This window comes from Parasteatoda tepidariorum, chromosome 5 (assembly GCF_043381705.1).
Source record: "Parasteatoda tepidariorum isolate YZ-2023 chromosome 5, CAS_Ptep_4.0, whole genome shotgun sequence".
In the NCBI taxonomy this organism is placed as follows: Eukaryota; Metazoa; Arthropoda; class Arachnida; order Araneae; family Theridiidae; genus Parasteatoda; species Parasteatoda tepidariorum.
Window position 1 is genome coordinate 76,402,961 of NC_092208.1, and position 15,358 is coordinate 76,418,318.

The 15,358-nt window shown below is 29.1% G+C and overlaps 1 protein-coding gene across 1 annotated transcript in view; it reads left to right on the top strand.

The window, feature by feature from the left end:
• Positions 1-14,894, top strand: part of LOC107443682 (uncharacterized) — a 21,446-nt gene extending 6,552 nt beyond the window's left edge. The window contains exons 2-6 of the mRNA XM_043056604.2: positions 8,504-8,588; positions 11,946-12,002; positions 12,443-12,488; positions 13,783-13,863; positions 14,866-14,894. Of these exons, the coding sequence (XP_042912538.2) occupies positions 8,504-8,588; positions 11,946-12,002; positions 12,443-12,488; positions 13,783-13,863; positions 14,866-14,879 (283 nt within the window). The 3' untranslated portion in view covers positions 14,880-14,894. The remainder of the gene's footprint in view (positions 1-8,503; positions 8,589-11,945; positions 12,003-12,442; positions 12,489-13,782; positions 13,864-14,865) is intronic.
• The last annotated feature ends 464 nt before the right edge of the window (positions 14,895-15,358 follow it).

Here is a 15,358-nt window from a genome sequence, read left to right on the forward strand (position 1 = left end):
AGTATTAAATTTTACCTTATTGACCGTTACTTTGTGGCGACTATTGCTCAACCTTTGTCAATCAAATAATGAGTCAAACCGAACGTCAAATTGAAAACAACAAACCGCACTGTCTAACGGCAGTCCGCACTTATCTGAATTAAGCCGAGACGTAAAGACAATGATCGCACACCTCCGAGTAAATCTAACTTGGTACATTGCCTAATTTAGTTTACTCTGCACGCATTTTATGTGTTTTTTATTTCTTTATATTCACCATAATATTTAATAAATAATAGGAATATATTTTTACAGTACATTTTAAATAAGAAATGCAGATATTTTCTAAAAAGTGGGACATTTTTAAAAATCGGCGGGACGCGGGACAGTCCACCAAAAAGCGGGACTGCCCCGCCAAAATCGGGACGTGTGGTCACTTTAGGATAGCAGGATAACCAAAAAAGTCATCAGTGCCAGGCAAAACCTAAGATTTTTAGGCTGCCTTGAAAAGGATCTACAAGTTTTAAAGATAATAAACTGGAGAACCTTGGCTAAGGGAAAAATGTCTTGGCATAAACTTGTTGAGAAGGCCAAGGCCCATCCTGGGTTGTCGTGCCAATGAGAAGAAGAAGAAGAAATTGAAACTAGCTTAAAGGAGAAGGGGAAAAAAACATTTCTTATTGGTGTACAATGAGCGAAATAAAAGATATTATCCTGAATATCTTGTTCTAAATGATTAATTTTTCCCGAATTGAATGTCAATCTGTCTAGTTCAAATGGATTACTTCAAACATGCTATAATTAGTGATAACTAATACGCGAAATCAGACGAAGTTGAATTAAACGCACCTTTTTTCGACGGATTAAGATTTTACTCAAAATACGGTTAGCTAGCCACATTCTTAAAAATATGATTGATGTAGTTCATTTACGTCACACTAGAGCTGCACAATGGGCTATTGGCGACGGTGTGGGAAGCATCCCCGAGGATGATCCGAGACATGCCATCGCAATTTTGATCCTCTGCTGAGGGGATGGCTCCCCTGCTTTGGTAGTCCGACGACCATCGCGCGAAGTCGAGCACTTTATGGTAAAACAGTTTAACGAGGACCAATACCACACACTCTCGGACTCTACGCAGACTGATCAAAGTGGTCATCCACCAGCACACTGACAGCAGCCAGTGATGCTCAACTTCGGTGATCTGCTGGAAGAAGTGTCTTAAGTCAGTCCACTTCGGGACCTTAAAAATATAAACAAAATAGTTTAGTCAGGCGGCGAGACGAAAGTTTGAGCTCTATAATGTTAATTTCACTTTTGCGTATTTTAACCACATTTTTAATATAATCAACAACAAAAATTTGCACACTATTATAAACCTCGTTTAACCAAAAATAATTCCAGGAAAAGAAATAAATTTAGTATCAATTTTAGTAACAGTGGAAAAAATATTGAATTTCAAAGTTTAAAAAATTCCCCCCCCCCTCTTTAAACTACGTAATTTTTGATGACAAAACGCAAAAATTTAAACAACATCTACTGAACAATTTCCGAGTAGAAAAAAACTGTTCAATTAATCTAGTCTTATCTTCAATTAAATCTGCACGAAAACCTTCTCCTAAACTGGAATTAGCATAATGACCAAAAATTAGAGAACAGTTTTAAATTACCCAAATGTCAAGTTTCATACATATATTTTTAACCACTACTTTACTAGTTTTAACTCAAACTTGTTCTTTTGTTTATGCAAAAAAAAATTTTTTTTTTTTTTTTTTTGCATTCCGGAAACATTTTTAATTACACTAAATATTTCGGTAAATATAAGACGAAACAATTTTTTCTGATTTTAATTTTGAATTTATAAAAACGTTCCGATATACGCCCTAATGTCTATGAATGAAGAATAATTGTTCAGATAAACCTAGAGTTTCTGAATTTCTTATATCTAAATTATACTATTAATTACTACTATAAATTATACTAAATTATAAATTAAGTTTAAATAAAACACTAAGGGGGGTCTCAAATATTTAAAAAGAGGAAATGCAAAGAAATCGAAAATCAGAAAATTAACTGAATATAAGAACCAGTCTAACCTGTTTATCATGTGTGAGGGCAAAAACAAATTGAAGCAATGGGCTATTACCAGAAATACCTTAGAATTCCATACTCTTTTTCAAACCGGTTTTTCTGTTTTTAATCCCACCTTACTCGATAGTTAATCTTCCGATTTCCATGCAGTTTCTCAAATATTAATTCCAATCCCCTAATGTGTATTTAATTTTGCCCTTATTTTCGATATTCGTAGGCAATATTCGTGCCCCTGGACATATTTTTCATTCTCTCTTTGTGATGGCTCATCTAGAATCTGTGCATATAGCACATATTCCAAGTCTTCAATTCCACAAATACTTTTGAACTGTTCGAGTACTTAAGTCTGTGCAGATATGCGTGGTACTAGTATTACTTTATTTACGTCACACTAGAGTTGTACTATAGGCTATTGGCGACGATTGGGAAACATCCCTGGGAAAAATCTGAAGACATGCCATCAAAATTGATCCTCTATAAAGGGGATGGCTCCGCTGCTTTGGTAGCCCGACGACCTGCTCGTGAAGTCGAGCACTTTACGGTTGAACAATTTAAAGTCAGATGAGGTCAGCTACCGAGCAACCTTGGTCCCTGCGTAGGCTGATGAAAGTGGTCACCCACTCGTTCACTGACTGCTTCTAGTGATGCTTGACTTCAATGATCTATTGGGAACCATGTTTTAAGATCACTCGATAGCCAATAAAATGAGCTCTCAGACTGCTATAAGAGTCCAAGCTCAGTAAAGCACTATAACAGATAACAGTTGCTGTAAACAAATAGCACACAAATTTGTTTAATTGTAGAAATAAAGATTGATATTGTCCTGGATCATGATTTTGTTAGCACCAATGTCAATAAAAGACCTCAGTACTTTTAAATGATGTACTTACAGCAACTGTCGCGCCATTTCATAAAAATTTACATAGCCGAGATCCATGATTGCAGAGATACGACACAGTAAAAAGATCATTCCTCACAAATTGTACTTCTTCAATTAAGCTTTAGTGTGCCATTTGACTTAGAACATTGAGGTTCCTTAGTGATTTTGGAGTACGGACCATTGACCTTCTCTGTCGTAGTCTGAAATCATAGGTCACCCTTGTCTATCATTCTGATCTACTAAGACGTTCCAAAGCAACCCAGAAATTGAGAGCTGACATGGCCTGGTTTCTGAAGATAACAAATTGAAAGAACCTATTACAGAAAGGATGGTGGACCCAAAATAAATGAAGAACTGCGTCCTTTACCATTGAATAAGCATGCAAATTATTAATCGTATAACTAAAACCAGCTCATTCATCTTGAGAAGAAGGGCTATATTTCAAGCAACGTTTTGAATAAATCTGTATAACTAGAAATTGTGACACTGAAAAGTTTGTCGGCTGATAAAAGATTTTATGCCTTTCTTCTAAAAGCTGTGAGGTTTTTCTCTGACTTTTAGTACGTAGTCAGTTTGATCTTTAGTACATACTCAGTTTGATCTTTAGAATGTTTGATTAAGGTCACGGACCATAGTCTGATCAATCTCACAATTTTTAAATTAAATTGTGATTCAATAATTTTTCGGTGTGAAAATTTAGCTTGTACTTATTTTTTTCAATTCTAAGCTTCAAGAGTTATCCATAGAATATAACGGAAACTTTGCACTGATATTAAGGTCCGAGATTAAGATAGAAAAGTTCGCAAGTTTGGACCCCAAGTTGCTGAAGTATTTCATTTTCAAAGTTTAAAATTGAATAACATGTAAAATTTTCTATGATGAGATAAGTTTTGTCCTTATCTCATCATTGATTGCGTGATGAACTCCCCTTTTTTGATCGCGATATGAGCAGTTTGATCTCAAAGTTGAGCTCCTTATAGTAGAATAGTTCAAGGTGCCATTCTCACTGGCTGCTATTTTTTTCGCATGCTAGTGAGAACTATGTTGGTGGAAAATATCATAGAGTTGAAATACTGGGTAGAGAGAGTAGAATAACCCCCGACCCGTGGACAAGATAAAGTCACGTGACTGTAGCCCAAACTTGCCGTTCACTGAGACCGCTTCGATTCCCGTCCATTCGTTTAGCATTGCGATCGTCTGATGCAATTAACTGTCTGTCTTTTTAATTCAGAAATAAGAATGGTACAAAAGTCCTGAGCATTTTGCTGCACGGAGAAGTTTTCTAGGGACTGTCCGATAACTTTTTACAAGAAAGGGCGACATTTTTTTTCACTTTTTCTATTTTAAAATTGATTTTAAAATTTTTCCGATACTCAGTCATGCTCTGATAATCATGTTTTATTTGCTTTAATAATCAATTACGCTCGTTTTTGCTCACTTTTTTTGCATTTAACATAAGTTTTTATTGTTTCTTAAACTTTAAACTTATAATGTTTAAGTATATTTCAATATATATTCTATTTTTAGCTGAAATAGCTGCAAAGCTTTGTTGGCTTCCTTGGCGAGATACTTTAGCGCCAAGGAACAGTTGAGTAAACTTTCGGTTTTGTTTTAGTTCTCTTTAAATGTCGATATCATTTCTGTATATTCTGAAGATTTTGTATATCTTTACCTCTTGATTACTAAAACCCAATATTTATCTTGTTCTAAAATGTTTCCTTTAAATATATATATTTAAATAAAAAATATGGTACATAAGAAGTTGTGTTTTTTAAATTACATAGGAATGCTTAAAAACCAAATTATTTGTATATTCTTATATGTTTGATGAATAATTAAATTCTATGAAATATTTTTAGTATTTAAATATAAAATAGTGTATAGTAGTTTTAGTGTTAATTTTTAATAAAATTATATAATTCTGTTACTATACATAAAATGAATACAAATTATGTACTATTTAGAAAATAAATTAAGGTATATTTAATATAATCATTAAGTACTTGTTTATCTTCTTTTTATTTAAAAATAGTTGCTTTATTGGAAATACTTTATTTTACTAGTATATTAAAGCGTAGAATTAGTTTGATTTAGTGCAACAAATTTAGAAAACATAACATAGAAGTGGATAAGTTGTATAGGAGTAAATTAGTGCAGTAAATTAGCGCATGTTATGCATTGGTATGGAATAAACTGCTCAGACGGCCAAGGCTAACAGCTGGCTGTGGTGCAAAGATTTAGCATCGTGAACCTTTCTTGTAAAATTTCAACTGTTTTTACCTTTATCTAGATTGTATATATTTAATTTGCAGCTGGCTAAAAGATATAGTTTTAAATGCACTTACTATTTTTAAGAAAATTACATTTTTTATGGATGGGCATTGTAATTTTCTTAATGTCCATAAAATGATTATGGTTCTTTTATTTGTAAAGTAAAATATTTTTAACTGCTACTTTTTAAGATACTGGTTTTCTGTATAAAAATTATTAAATATACATTGACCTATAATAGTTGCATAAATTTACCTCATAAAAAGTTGCATAAATTGCAATTTCTATCACAAATAAAAGTAAGATATTTTAATTATAAGTTCGTCATTAGTTTCAATCTACATTTAGTACAAAGTAAAAATTCTAATTGCTTTCTCTTTTATTTAAGTATTTTTTGTTTAAATTTCGAAAGCTTTTCTACTAGTCTCTTTGTGTGTACAATTTAAACTTCCTAGTAATTTATGGAATTAGATTGTACATGAAATACAAAGTAAAATTTCTAATTAAACTCTTTTATTATTTTCTTTGATTAGTTTAATGCTTTTAATCTTATATTTTTCTCTATTCGGAGCTGAAAACTTTTATATTAGAATAAATATTTTATTTCATATTTAGACAAATTGTTGAGTATTAAGTTAAAATGCAACAGCAGTTTATTTTTGAAAATATCTATTTTAAGTGTCAGGAAAAAAAGAAGTCAAAATTCTAAATTAATAATGTAAATAATCTTTATTGTATAAATAATTTAATGTATTCAATATATAAATAAAATTCTAAACGTAATTAAATTTAATCAAAAATATGTTTTCTAACTAATCTGTTCTACTAAAAACGGGTTTTATTTTCCCCGAAGCTATTTTTCCCGAAATTTGATATTACCTCTCGAGCAGTCTCTTGGTGAGCATAAATAAAAATGATAAAAGTGTTGCAACATTAACGTTATTTCTAAGCATCGAACTTTTTTCAGACAATCTGTTTAATTTTACAATTTGTTTTATCTAACAGTGATAAAACTTTTAAAACGTAAAGATTAAATTAATTTTTTAAACGAACTTGTGTTTCATTAAAAAAGAAGGGCAACATTTTCAAATTCACATTTTAAGCCCTGGTAGATTTAAAAAAAATCCTGATTTTTGTATCGAAGTTATTATTTTTTTTAAAAAAAATAACAATAGTTATTACAATATATATTAGTAATTTTTTTTTTAAAATAGGTCTTTGCAATAAAAACATTTAAAAAAAAATTTCTGAATATAGTAATAAATATAAGTGATGCAGAATATCGTTTTTTATTTTTATATAATGAATAAATTTTAAGGAATAGTGTTAAGGGTACAGACGAGAACTACTGAATTTTTTTAAATAAAGGCAGTACTTTAATTAAAAATTATTTGTTAAGAGAAAAAAAACTCCTCATGTTTTAAAAACCCATTTAATAATATTAAAGAAATATGATTAACGAAAATATTTTTTTTCTCTCTTTCAAATGCTCCGATTATTTGCGCATCGGTAATATCGAAATAAAGCTGTTTAAAAACTTAGTGCGCCAACATTTGTGATACTGCGCCAAGTATTGCACTCTTTCCATCACGTGATTGTAACTCTTTGCTTGCTATCTGTGGCGTGTCTTTTCGGAAGGAATAAAGCGGACTTGGTTCCTCTACCTACTATATCAACTCTATGGAAAATATTCACTCAGGAAAAAACTCACCAATAAGGTTCTCGTTCGCTTGTGGGAAAAATTACATCCAGTGAAAATTTTCCCTAGACTAGAACAGACACCTCATACCCTCTGTCCCTTCAGAGGCTGATCAAAGTGACCACCCACCTGCTCACTGACCGCAGTCTGTGATACTTGTGAGCTGCGTTCTCTGGGCCATTTTCATTGGATGAGATTTTTATACTTTTAATCGAGAACCTGATTGACGAGTTTTTCGAGTGTTAATACTTTCTACCAGTCTAGTTCTCATTCACGTGCAATGTTTTTCTTTTTCTTTCATTTGAAAAAAAATTGCAGACAATGAAAATGGTGTCCATTACGATCAGTCCATCTACCGTGGAGTAAGAATTTTTAATAAACTTCAAAAATTACTCACCCGACTCACGCTGACCACAGTACTGATGTAAAAATATCCTTAGTGGTAGATGGATCATGGGTTAGAGTCCCCCTTTCGTCTAACTTACCGTTAGAAGTCTTCGTAGTTTTCCTCTCCATGTAACTTAAATGCTGGTTAGTTCCATAAACTCCTTCACGAAGGCAAATTTCTTCCAATACTTGATCCAGGAGCTCCCTTGACTTCTAGATTGGGTTTAAAATTACAAGGCTATAGAGTTGAACATTAGTAGTTGTAAAACCTAAAGTGAATCGGCTGTTCAACGACGGTTATAAAATAAAATCAACTTTAAAACACAATTCAGTATCTTTTTTGCTGCTGTTAAGTATCTTAGTCTTTACTAAAGAATTTATTATGAATGATTCATACGTTAATTTAAGTGTAATTTAACATAAAAATAAATAAGCCGTACGTATACAACAGCCTGACTTCCTGCCATCCAAGTGTTCCTTTGTAAGCATCAAATTGTACATAAAAATTTATGAAAAAGATTTAAAGAGTAGAATTACAGAAAAATATTCACCAATATTAATTAGTAATCCAATAAACAAGTCATTAGCGTTTATAGATTGACACGAGAAGCAAGGAGTTCAGAGACATCCCAGACTAAGCAGTGTCACTATTCCCGTTTCACCAAATGCATCTGGGATCTAAGAAGCAAAAAGCGACAGTAAGGCTAGGATGTTCTTGATTTTCTACAATAAAAGAAAGAAGAAAAAATTCTGAGCCGAAAATTTCTTTTTGACTCGCATCCATTTTGAGCTTATGCATTTGAAAAGACAGTAGGAATGCTTCCTTAAAACGAAAATAGTATTTTGCCGAAAAGTCAACACTATACCAGAAATAGGTCACTGGAAACGGTTAAATGCGAATTCCTGAAAACAAAAACATTTGGCATAGTCTGTGATCACAGAGCTGTCTGTGATATATATTTTTTATTCAACTTTGTAAATTACATTCATTGGTAAGAATATATGTATTCATCTTTATTGTAAAAACAATTACTATTATTCATCTTTGAACATATCTGTCGAATTGCTCACGCTTTATTCTATAATAATTATTTCTCATAGCAAACTTGTACTTTCCTAAAATAATTGTTACTTACCTTAAACTAAATTATTCTTTCAGTTTACTTTCTATTTATTGCCTGTCATATTTTTTTCAGAAGATTTGTTTTTATCTCAGTTTTCCAGTTTAAGGCATTTGTAAAATGGGAAGAAGTAGATCTCGGTCACCTCCTGGCAGAAGAGGTAAACAGCAAACTTTATTTTTCTACCTGAAACAAATAAATTTATGTTATGTTGTGCGAAAAAAAACTTATTATAGGACAATTATCAGTTCTGTTCTCATCAAGAGAACATTTATCTAAAAGCATTTTCTATTGGGAAAATGACTAAGCTTTCAAAGTTTTATGTCTTGGTTACCTTATGTTTTTCTAGTGTAATGATCGTTTCCTTCTATTCTTTTGACTGTTTATTAGTTTTTTATTTCATTAACTCTGTAAACAGGACTTTTTTAAAGTAGATCTAAATATGCTTATTGTGTTTTTTTCTAAAGATATTATACATAAAATATTTGTTTTGAATTTGTAGCTGATTAAAAAGTTTAATAAGACTTCTTATACAACTTTTTTATATAAATGAGACTTTTTATTCTCACTTGTGAAAACTGATTTTTATTTCATACATTAATATCAACATACAACCTACTTATAAATTCATAATTTCTAAACACTCCTACAGCATTGGGATTTCAAGTGTCCTAAACTGGTGTTGAGCAGGAAATCTGGGATTAACTGTTCCAAAATTTTAAAAGTGACAAAATCATCTAAATTTATAAATAAATTTATTCAAAAATAATTGGAATCTAATCTTTATCATATTTTTAAAATTGTATTATAAAAATATGTAATTTTTTAAACGTTTAGAATTTATATAAAACTGCACTACAAAACCTAGCTTTGGTCAGTTTAAGACATAAAGTTTAACTTTATATTAAAGTAGAACTTTAGAAAACTTGAATAACCTAAAATTTAATAAATATTTAAATAAATGAAAATAAAATAAGTTTTAAATTTCAGCATTTAATTGATATTATAAATTATCTTTAAAGAAAGTTTAGTTACATTAGAGTATCACAATAAATTTATTTATTATACCAAGTTACAATGTTCATTATATTATTGCATCAACTTAGTTGTACTTTTTAAAATAATTGTTTAAGCACACTATTCACATGTTTCAGTGTTTTAACACACAAATTTGTTTTTCAACATTCTGTTGTAGTAATCATCGTCAAAACAATCGTAATAATTGTTCCACACGTTGTGTGTGCATTGGTCATTGTTTGGGAGTAAGACTGATCTTGTTTTTTACTAGCTCGGATGTATGGGAAATTTGAGCTATTAGGACAATTGTAATTTTATTTAAACTGGTTTATTATGAATACACATTAGCAAATCTTGTATGCCACAGCAACTGACGATCAAAATTTATTTTTGTCTTGCAGACAAAAACGTTGATATAGATTTTCAAATCCTCCTTTTTTTTTTTTTAATGTGATGTTATATCATAAAAAAATGTTTAAAAGGAAAAAATTACATATCTATAGGATCTTTTTTTTTAAAGAAGCATTATGTTTATTTTTAGTTAGTCCGTGGGATTCAGGTCGATGATAGCTCAAAGAGAAAGATTTGCTCATTCTTCCATTTTCTTCGCCTGGCTTTTTTTTTTTTGTTAACTTTATGTGAAACATTGAAGCTTTGTTTTCATACTAACGTTTTTTTGTTTACCTGGTGTTTATTTCTTTTTTTAAAATTTATTTCAATGTTGATTTTTTTTCTAAGATAAAGTTAACTGATTGAAATAAAAAATATTTTGATATTTTAAATCTTGTAGAATTTTTTCTTTTTCCAATTAATAAATTTCGAACTAATGTTTCATATCAAGTGCTTTTTTTAGTAGACCAGTTATTTCATCACGTTTTTCAGCATTTTTGTCTTTTAAAACATTTGCTGGAACATTGTGTTGAATGCAAATATTTTGCCACCTATTCTGCAGATAAATTTGATGCTCTTACAGATTATTACAAATGTTTCTACTGCTATAATTGCTACTATCTCAAATTAACTTAAACTTCTATAAATTCCAACTATGGGCAAAAGAATTTTGGATAATTTTAAAAAGAAATAGTGATATTTCAGGGGTCTGTCCAGGGTGAATTTACTACCGTTTAGCGGTACCTTCACAAATTCAACTTTAGGAAAACGGTAGTTTCACAAAATACTTTTTCTTAAAATTTTATATTTTTGTATCCCTTAAGAAACGATCAATCCATATTTTTGTGTTGATTTTTTAATATAATTTTTAATTTTTCACAAATTATGTCTAAATTTTCACAAAATAGGTACCTTTCAGAAAAACCTAGACAGGCCCCTGTATTTACACTGATTTCACCATCATGCCTTAAAACGTGTCAACCATACTTTCCTATAGTTTTGCAAAACTCTGTTTATGCAAGTTGGCTTTAAGACAATCATTACATATGGCTGTAGACATGTATCATATTATATCAATCCTTCTTTTTTTTAAGAAACACATACTTTGTGAAATAATACCAAAACGATACATTCATGTTTTAATTATAGGAGGACTTAATTCTCATTAAATTTTTTATGAGTTTCAAAAATCTATTTTAAAAGAAAATAAGTATTTTTTTGTGAATATCTGATATTTTTTTAACATGAAAATGTTACCTAGATTGGGTCAATGTGAATAAAAATTATAATACATTTCCATACATCTCAACAAAAGAGGAGAGGCTGTAATCAGAACCGGTATTCTCCCCAGATGACATAATTGGGTACTTACACTTTAAGAAGAAGATCACTGATCACACACATGTGACCCATGACACCAGCGCCAGCTGATCGTTTATAAGCAAAATGGCATGTTAAAGTTGAGCTAAAATTCTCCACTTAAGTTAGAATGTTAAGTAACAAAGTTAATTTAATACTGCTCCATATCGCACATTGAATTTGTTTAAATACAATTCTTTCTCATCTACATCTTTTACTTAACTTATATTTATTATTTATGTATTTTATTGTAGCCCTGATATATTTTTCTTTTGTGTAACTGGCAACTTCAATGCATAATAAATTTATTTGATCTACATGGCTTCATGCCTGTCTTTGTGTTAAGTTAGAAATATGTAGTGAAAGAAATTAAATCTTTGTGTAAGATTATAGAATGTGTCCTTATAGAATACCTTCGCTTACTCGAAATGTAATTGAAAGAATAGTTACTAATGTAAACAAATGCCTCATATCAACAACCAATCAGAATTCGGATACTCTCACTACATCTCTAATAGGCAGGTATCATATTGAGTGTTGCAATAGCAAATTGCACTTTATATTTGAAACAAATAGTTTCTGAAAAATTTTCTTTTGCAAGGATATCATAAAATTTATTCATTATTATGCATCATAAAATGTATTCATTATTATGCATCATAAAATGTATTCATTATTATGCATCATAAAATTTATTCATTATTATGCATAATTATCTAATTTGTTATCTAACTTCTTAATCCTTTTGCAGAGAGACATAGAAGCAGATCACGAGAAAGGGAACGTGATCATGATAGGAGAGTTAGAGGTAAGCGTAAAATTTGAATATTTAAAATTATATAAAATTTATGTAAAATGTTAAACTTTATTAATACTAAAAAATATAAAAATTTCATTTGGCCATAAAATAATCAAAACATTTGAAATTAAGCTAACAATTGTAACTTAAATTACAAATCTAGGAAAAATAAATATTTCTGCATATTACTAAATATTTTAAAATGTTTTATTAACTACGAATACATACCTTACTTTTATTAATTTTTATCTAATATGCTTATTGTGTTTTNTTTTTATTTCCTTATATGACGGGTAAAAGTTACCACAATATACATAATCATTAGTAGAGGTATAACATCTATGCTACTTACTCATTAGGTATTTTGTTTATTTATTTTATATATATATATATATAATACGTAAATATGTTTTAATTGTTTATTGCATTTTTCTCTTATGATTTGTTAGGTCGTTATCGATCAAGATCACCTTCCCCACGACGCCGAAGAAGCAGGTATAATTTTTTATAATATCTATAATTTCTTGCTCAAAGCATAGATTCATTCTGAAGTATGATGTTGCTTAGTATAGTTAAAATTGTTTACATTATTACCATTTCAGTATATTGACAAACAATAAAACTCAAAAGGTTATGTTTTTATTGAAAGAGCATAAATAAAATATTACCTTTTTATGCATCGATATGATGAAAACAGCTCTTTTGAATGCACAAAATTTTGATTTCTTATTGGTTTATTGAAAATTCTCTCCAAGGAAATATGGTTGCAGTTACGAAGAAAATACTGTAATAAATTTGTTAATCACTATTATTGGTAATATTAGGGTCCAAAATATAACACTGCACTTAATAATTATCAACTACATACTCACAATTAAAAAATAACTCACTTATTAATGCAGCAATTAAAAATGCAGAAAATAATTACAGACTAGTTAATTTGAAATTTTTAAGTGTGTTAAGTGTATGTTTAATGATTCCCTTGATTACAAACTTGAAAAATTTATTTTTCTGTATTGTTAAGAGAAGAAAATGTCTTTTACTTCTTATTACCTACCCATTACAAGTAACTATACTATAGTCACTACTTATTTTAATAGTTTGTAGTGTAATGTACTATTTTAAAAAAGTAGTGTAATACAATTAGCAATTCAATATGAAAAAAAGTTTTAACATTAGTTTAGTACAGAAACAACTAATTTTTCAAATCTGATTGGTGCATATCTCATACAGTTGTATAAGCAGGCACAATAAGAATGTGTTGGTAGCCTACCATCTTAGATTTTCCCTAGCCGTTATGAATTATACATAGTTTATCAATTCATTCATAACATATCCACATTCTCAAATACAAACGTGCCAATTATTGTGATTATTTTCCTTTATCATGATCAAAATACATGCATGTCATTTCAATGAAGAGTATATTTCCTCATGATGTTCTTGAATTCTTAAAGGAAATTAAAGAGTTTTAAACTTTTGACAAAGTCACAAATATTTAATATTTTTTCAGCATTTCTTGTTAAAAAAGATATTAAAAATTGAATAGTGGAAAAAAAATCCTAAAAAATGGTTTAGAATAATAAATTTGCTGTCTTATGAAAGTCAATGTATATGTTTCTTATAAATTTCCATTGATTAAATAAGCAACTTTATTATTCCAAATTATTATTTGTTATTATTCATCATTTTGTCATTCAATAGTACTGTTGCCACCCAATTTCGCAAATAATCGGGACTCTACTTTATATCATTTTTATTGTTTAAGAGAAATCTTTTTGATTTATAGTAGGTCACCACCCATTAGAAGGAGGTCAAGGTCTCGCTCATGGTCACCACCCAGAAATAGAAGGAGCAGATCTAGCTCAAGGTCTGATTTTAAGATAACTTTTAATTGTTTCTTTTTTTTATTTTCTTACAAAATGAAACTATGTTTTCATTTTGATAAATGCATAATACTTCAGTATTCTGTGATAAGAGAAAATATTTTGAAACTAATTCAAATTTATGTTTTCTTTTAAATTTCATGTATTTGAAATACTATTATAAATTTTATGCTCTTTTTATTGGCTAATTATATGTTAACTTTTATTTAACAATTTTTATGTAACACATCAATGCCCAAGTTACACATTTATATTTAAAATTTGTGTACATGTCTGGAAATCAACCTAAATCTTTTTCTTAAAAACAAAATGATTTAAAGTAAGAAATCTTGATTTATTTTTGAATTGCAGTATCAAATGTTGAGAAACTATCATATTCTAAATTTATGTGGTATTTGAAAAGATAAATAAATAAAAACATTGTATTTGCTAAAATAATTACCAAATAAAAATTTTAACAACTTTCTAGAGAATTGCAAAAAATCTACTTTTTAATCAGACTTGAAAATAGAAAAAACTTATTTTAACAACCAAACATTTTATATGGGATGCAATAGATAACTTGTGTAAAAAAAAATAAATAATTTATGATACTTTGTTATATGAATTTAAATGTCCTTAAAAGAAAACCGTTTTAGCTAATGAATTAAAATGTTTATATTGTAAGCTATAAACTTAATTTCTTGTTAATTAGTATTTACATCATGAGGCATGTCTTGAATCTTATTGACAAGATTAGAAAACCAGATGTATGATAGATAAATAGTAAATACTTGTTTCATTTCACACAAATCTTAACAAAATATATAGGATCATCAGTAACAAAATCAGAGATTTAATTTTTATGCTGTATTGATGCAAAAACATTTTTTTAAGTTTCTTTTTTTCTTTCTTTTGAGTTACAAGTATAGCAAAAATTTTATTCCTAATTAATACATAGGTATTTTTAGTTTTCTTTTTAATAAAAATAGTTCTATATTTTGTAGGATTATTGAATTAAATTTCAAAGGGTAATGTACGTTTTTATAATTATGTATCAGTCAATTATTTTTCTGATTCATTTAAGTAGTTTTCCTCTTTTTTAAACTAATTTTGAAAAAAAAAATTAAATCTAAGTTGTATAACAAGCAATTTAAAAATATAATTAAATTTTCCCTGAAAATAAGTTTTAAGCTAACTGAAATCATGTTTCATAATCCTCAATTAAAACAAATCAACAATTTTTGTTTTCAAACAAATGCTGAAGATAATTGTGACTGTTGTTTCTGAGTGTTATGCAAGTAATGACTACTATTCCATTTGGTATGTGGCCTATGTGAGAGCTACGTGATACAGTAGGGAACCGATGATCCGGAATGATCGGGACCATCGCTATTCCGGATAACTGATTTTTTCGGTTTTCTGAATCGCTACAAAAAGCCGTTTTTTTATTTATTGTTAAACCCAACTGAAAAAAATATTTGGAAATAATCTTAAAAA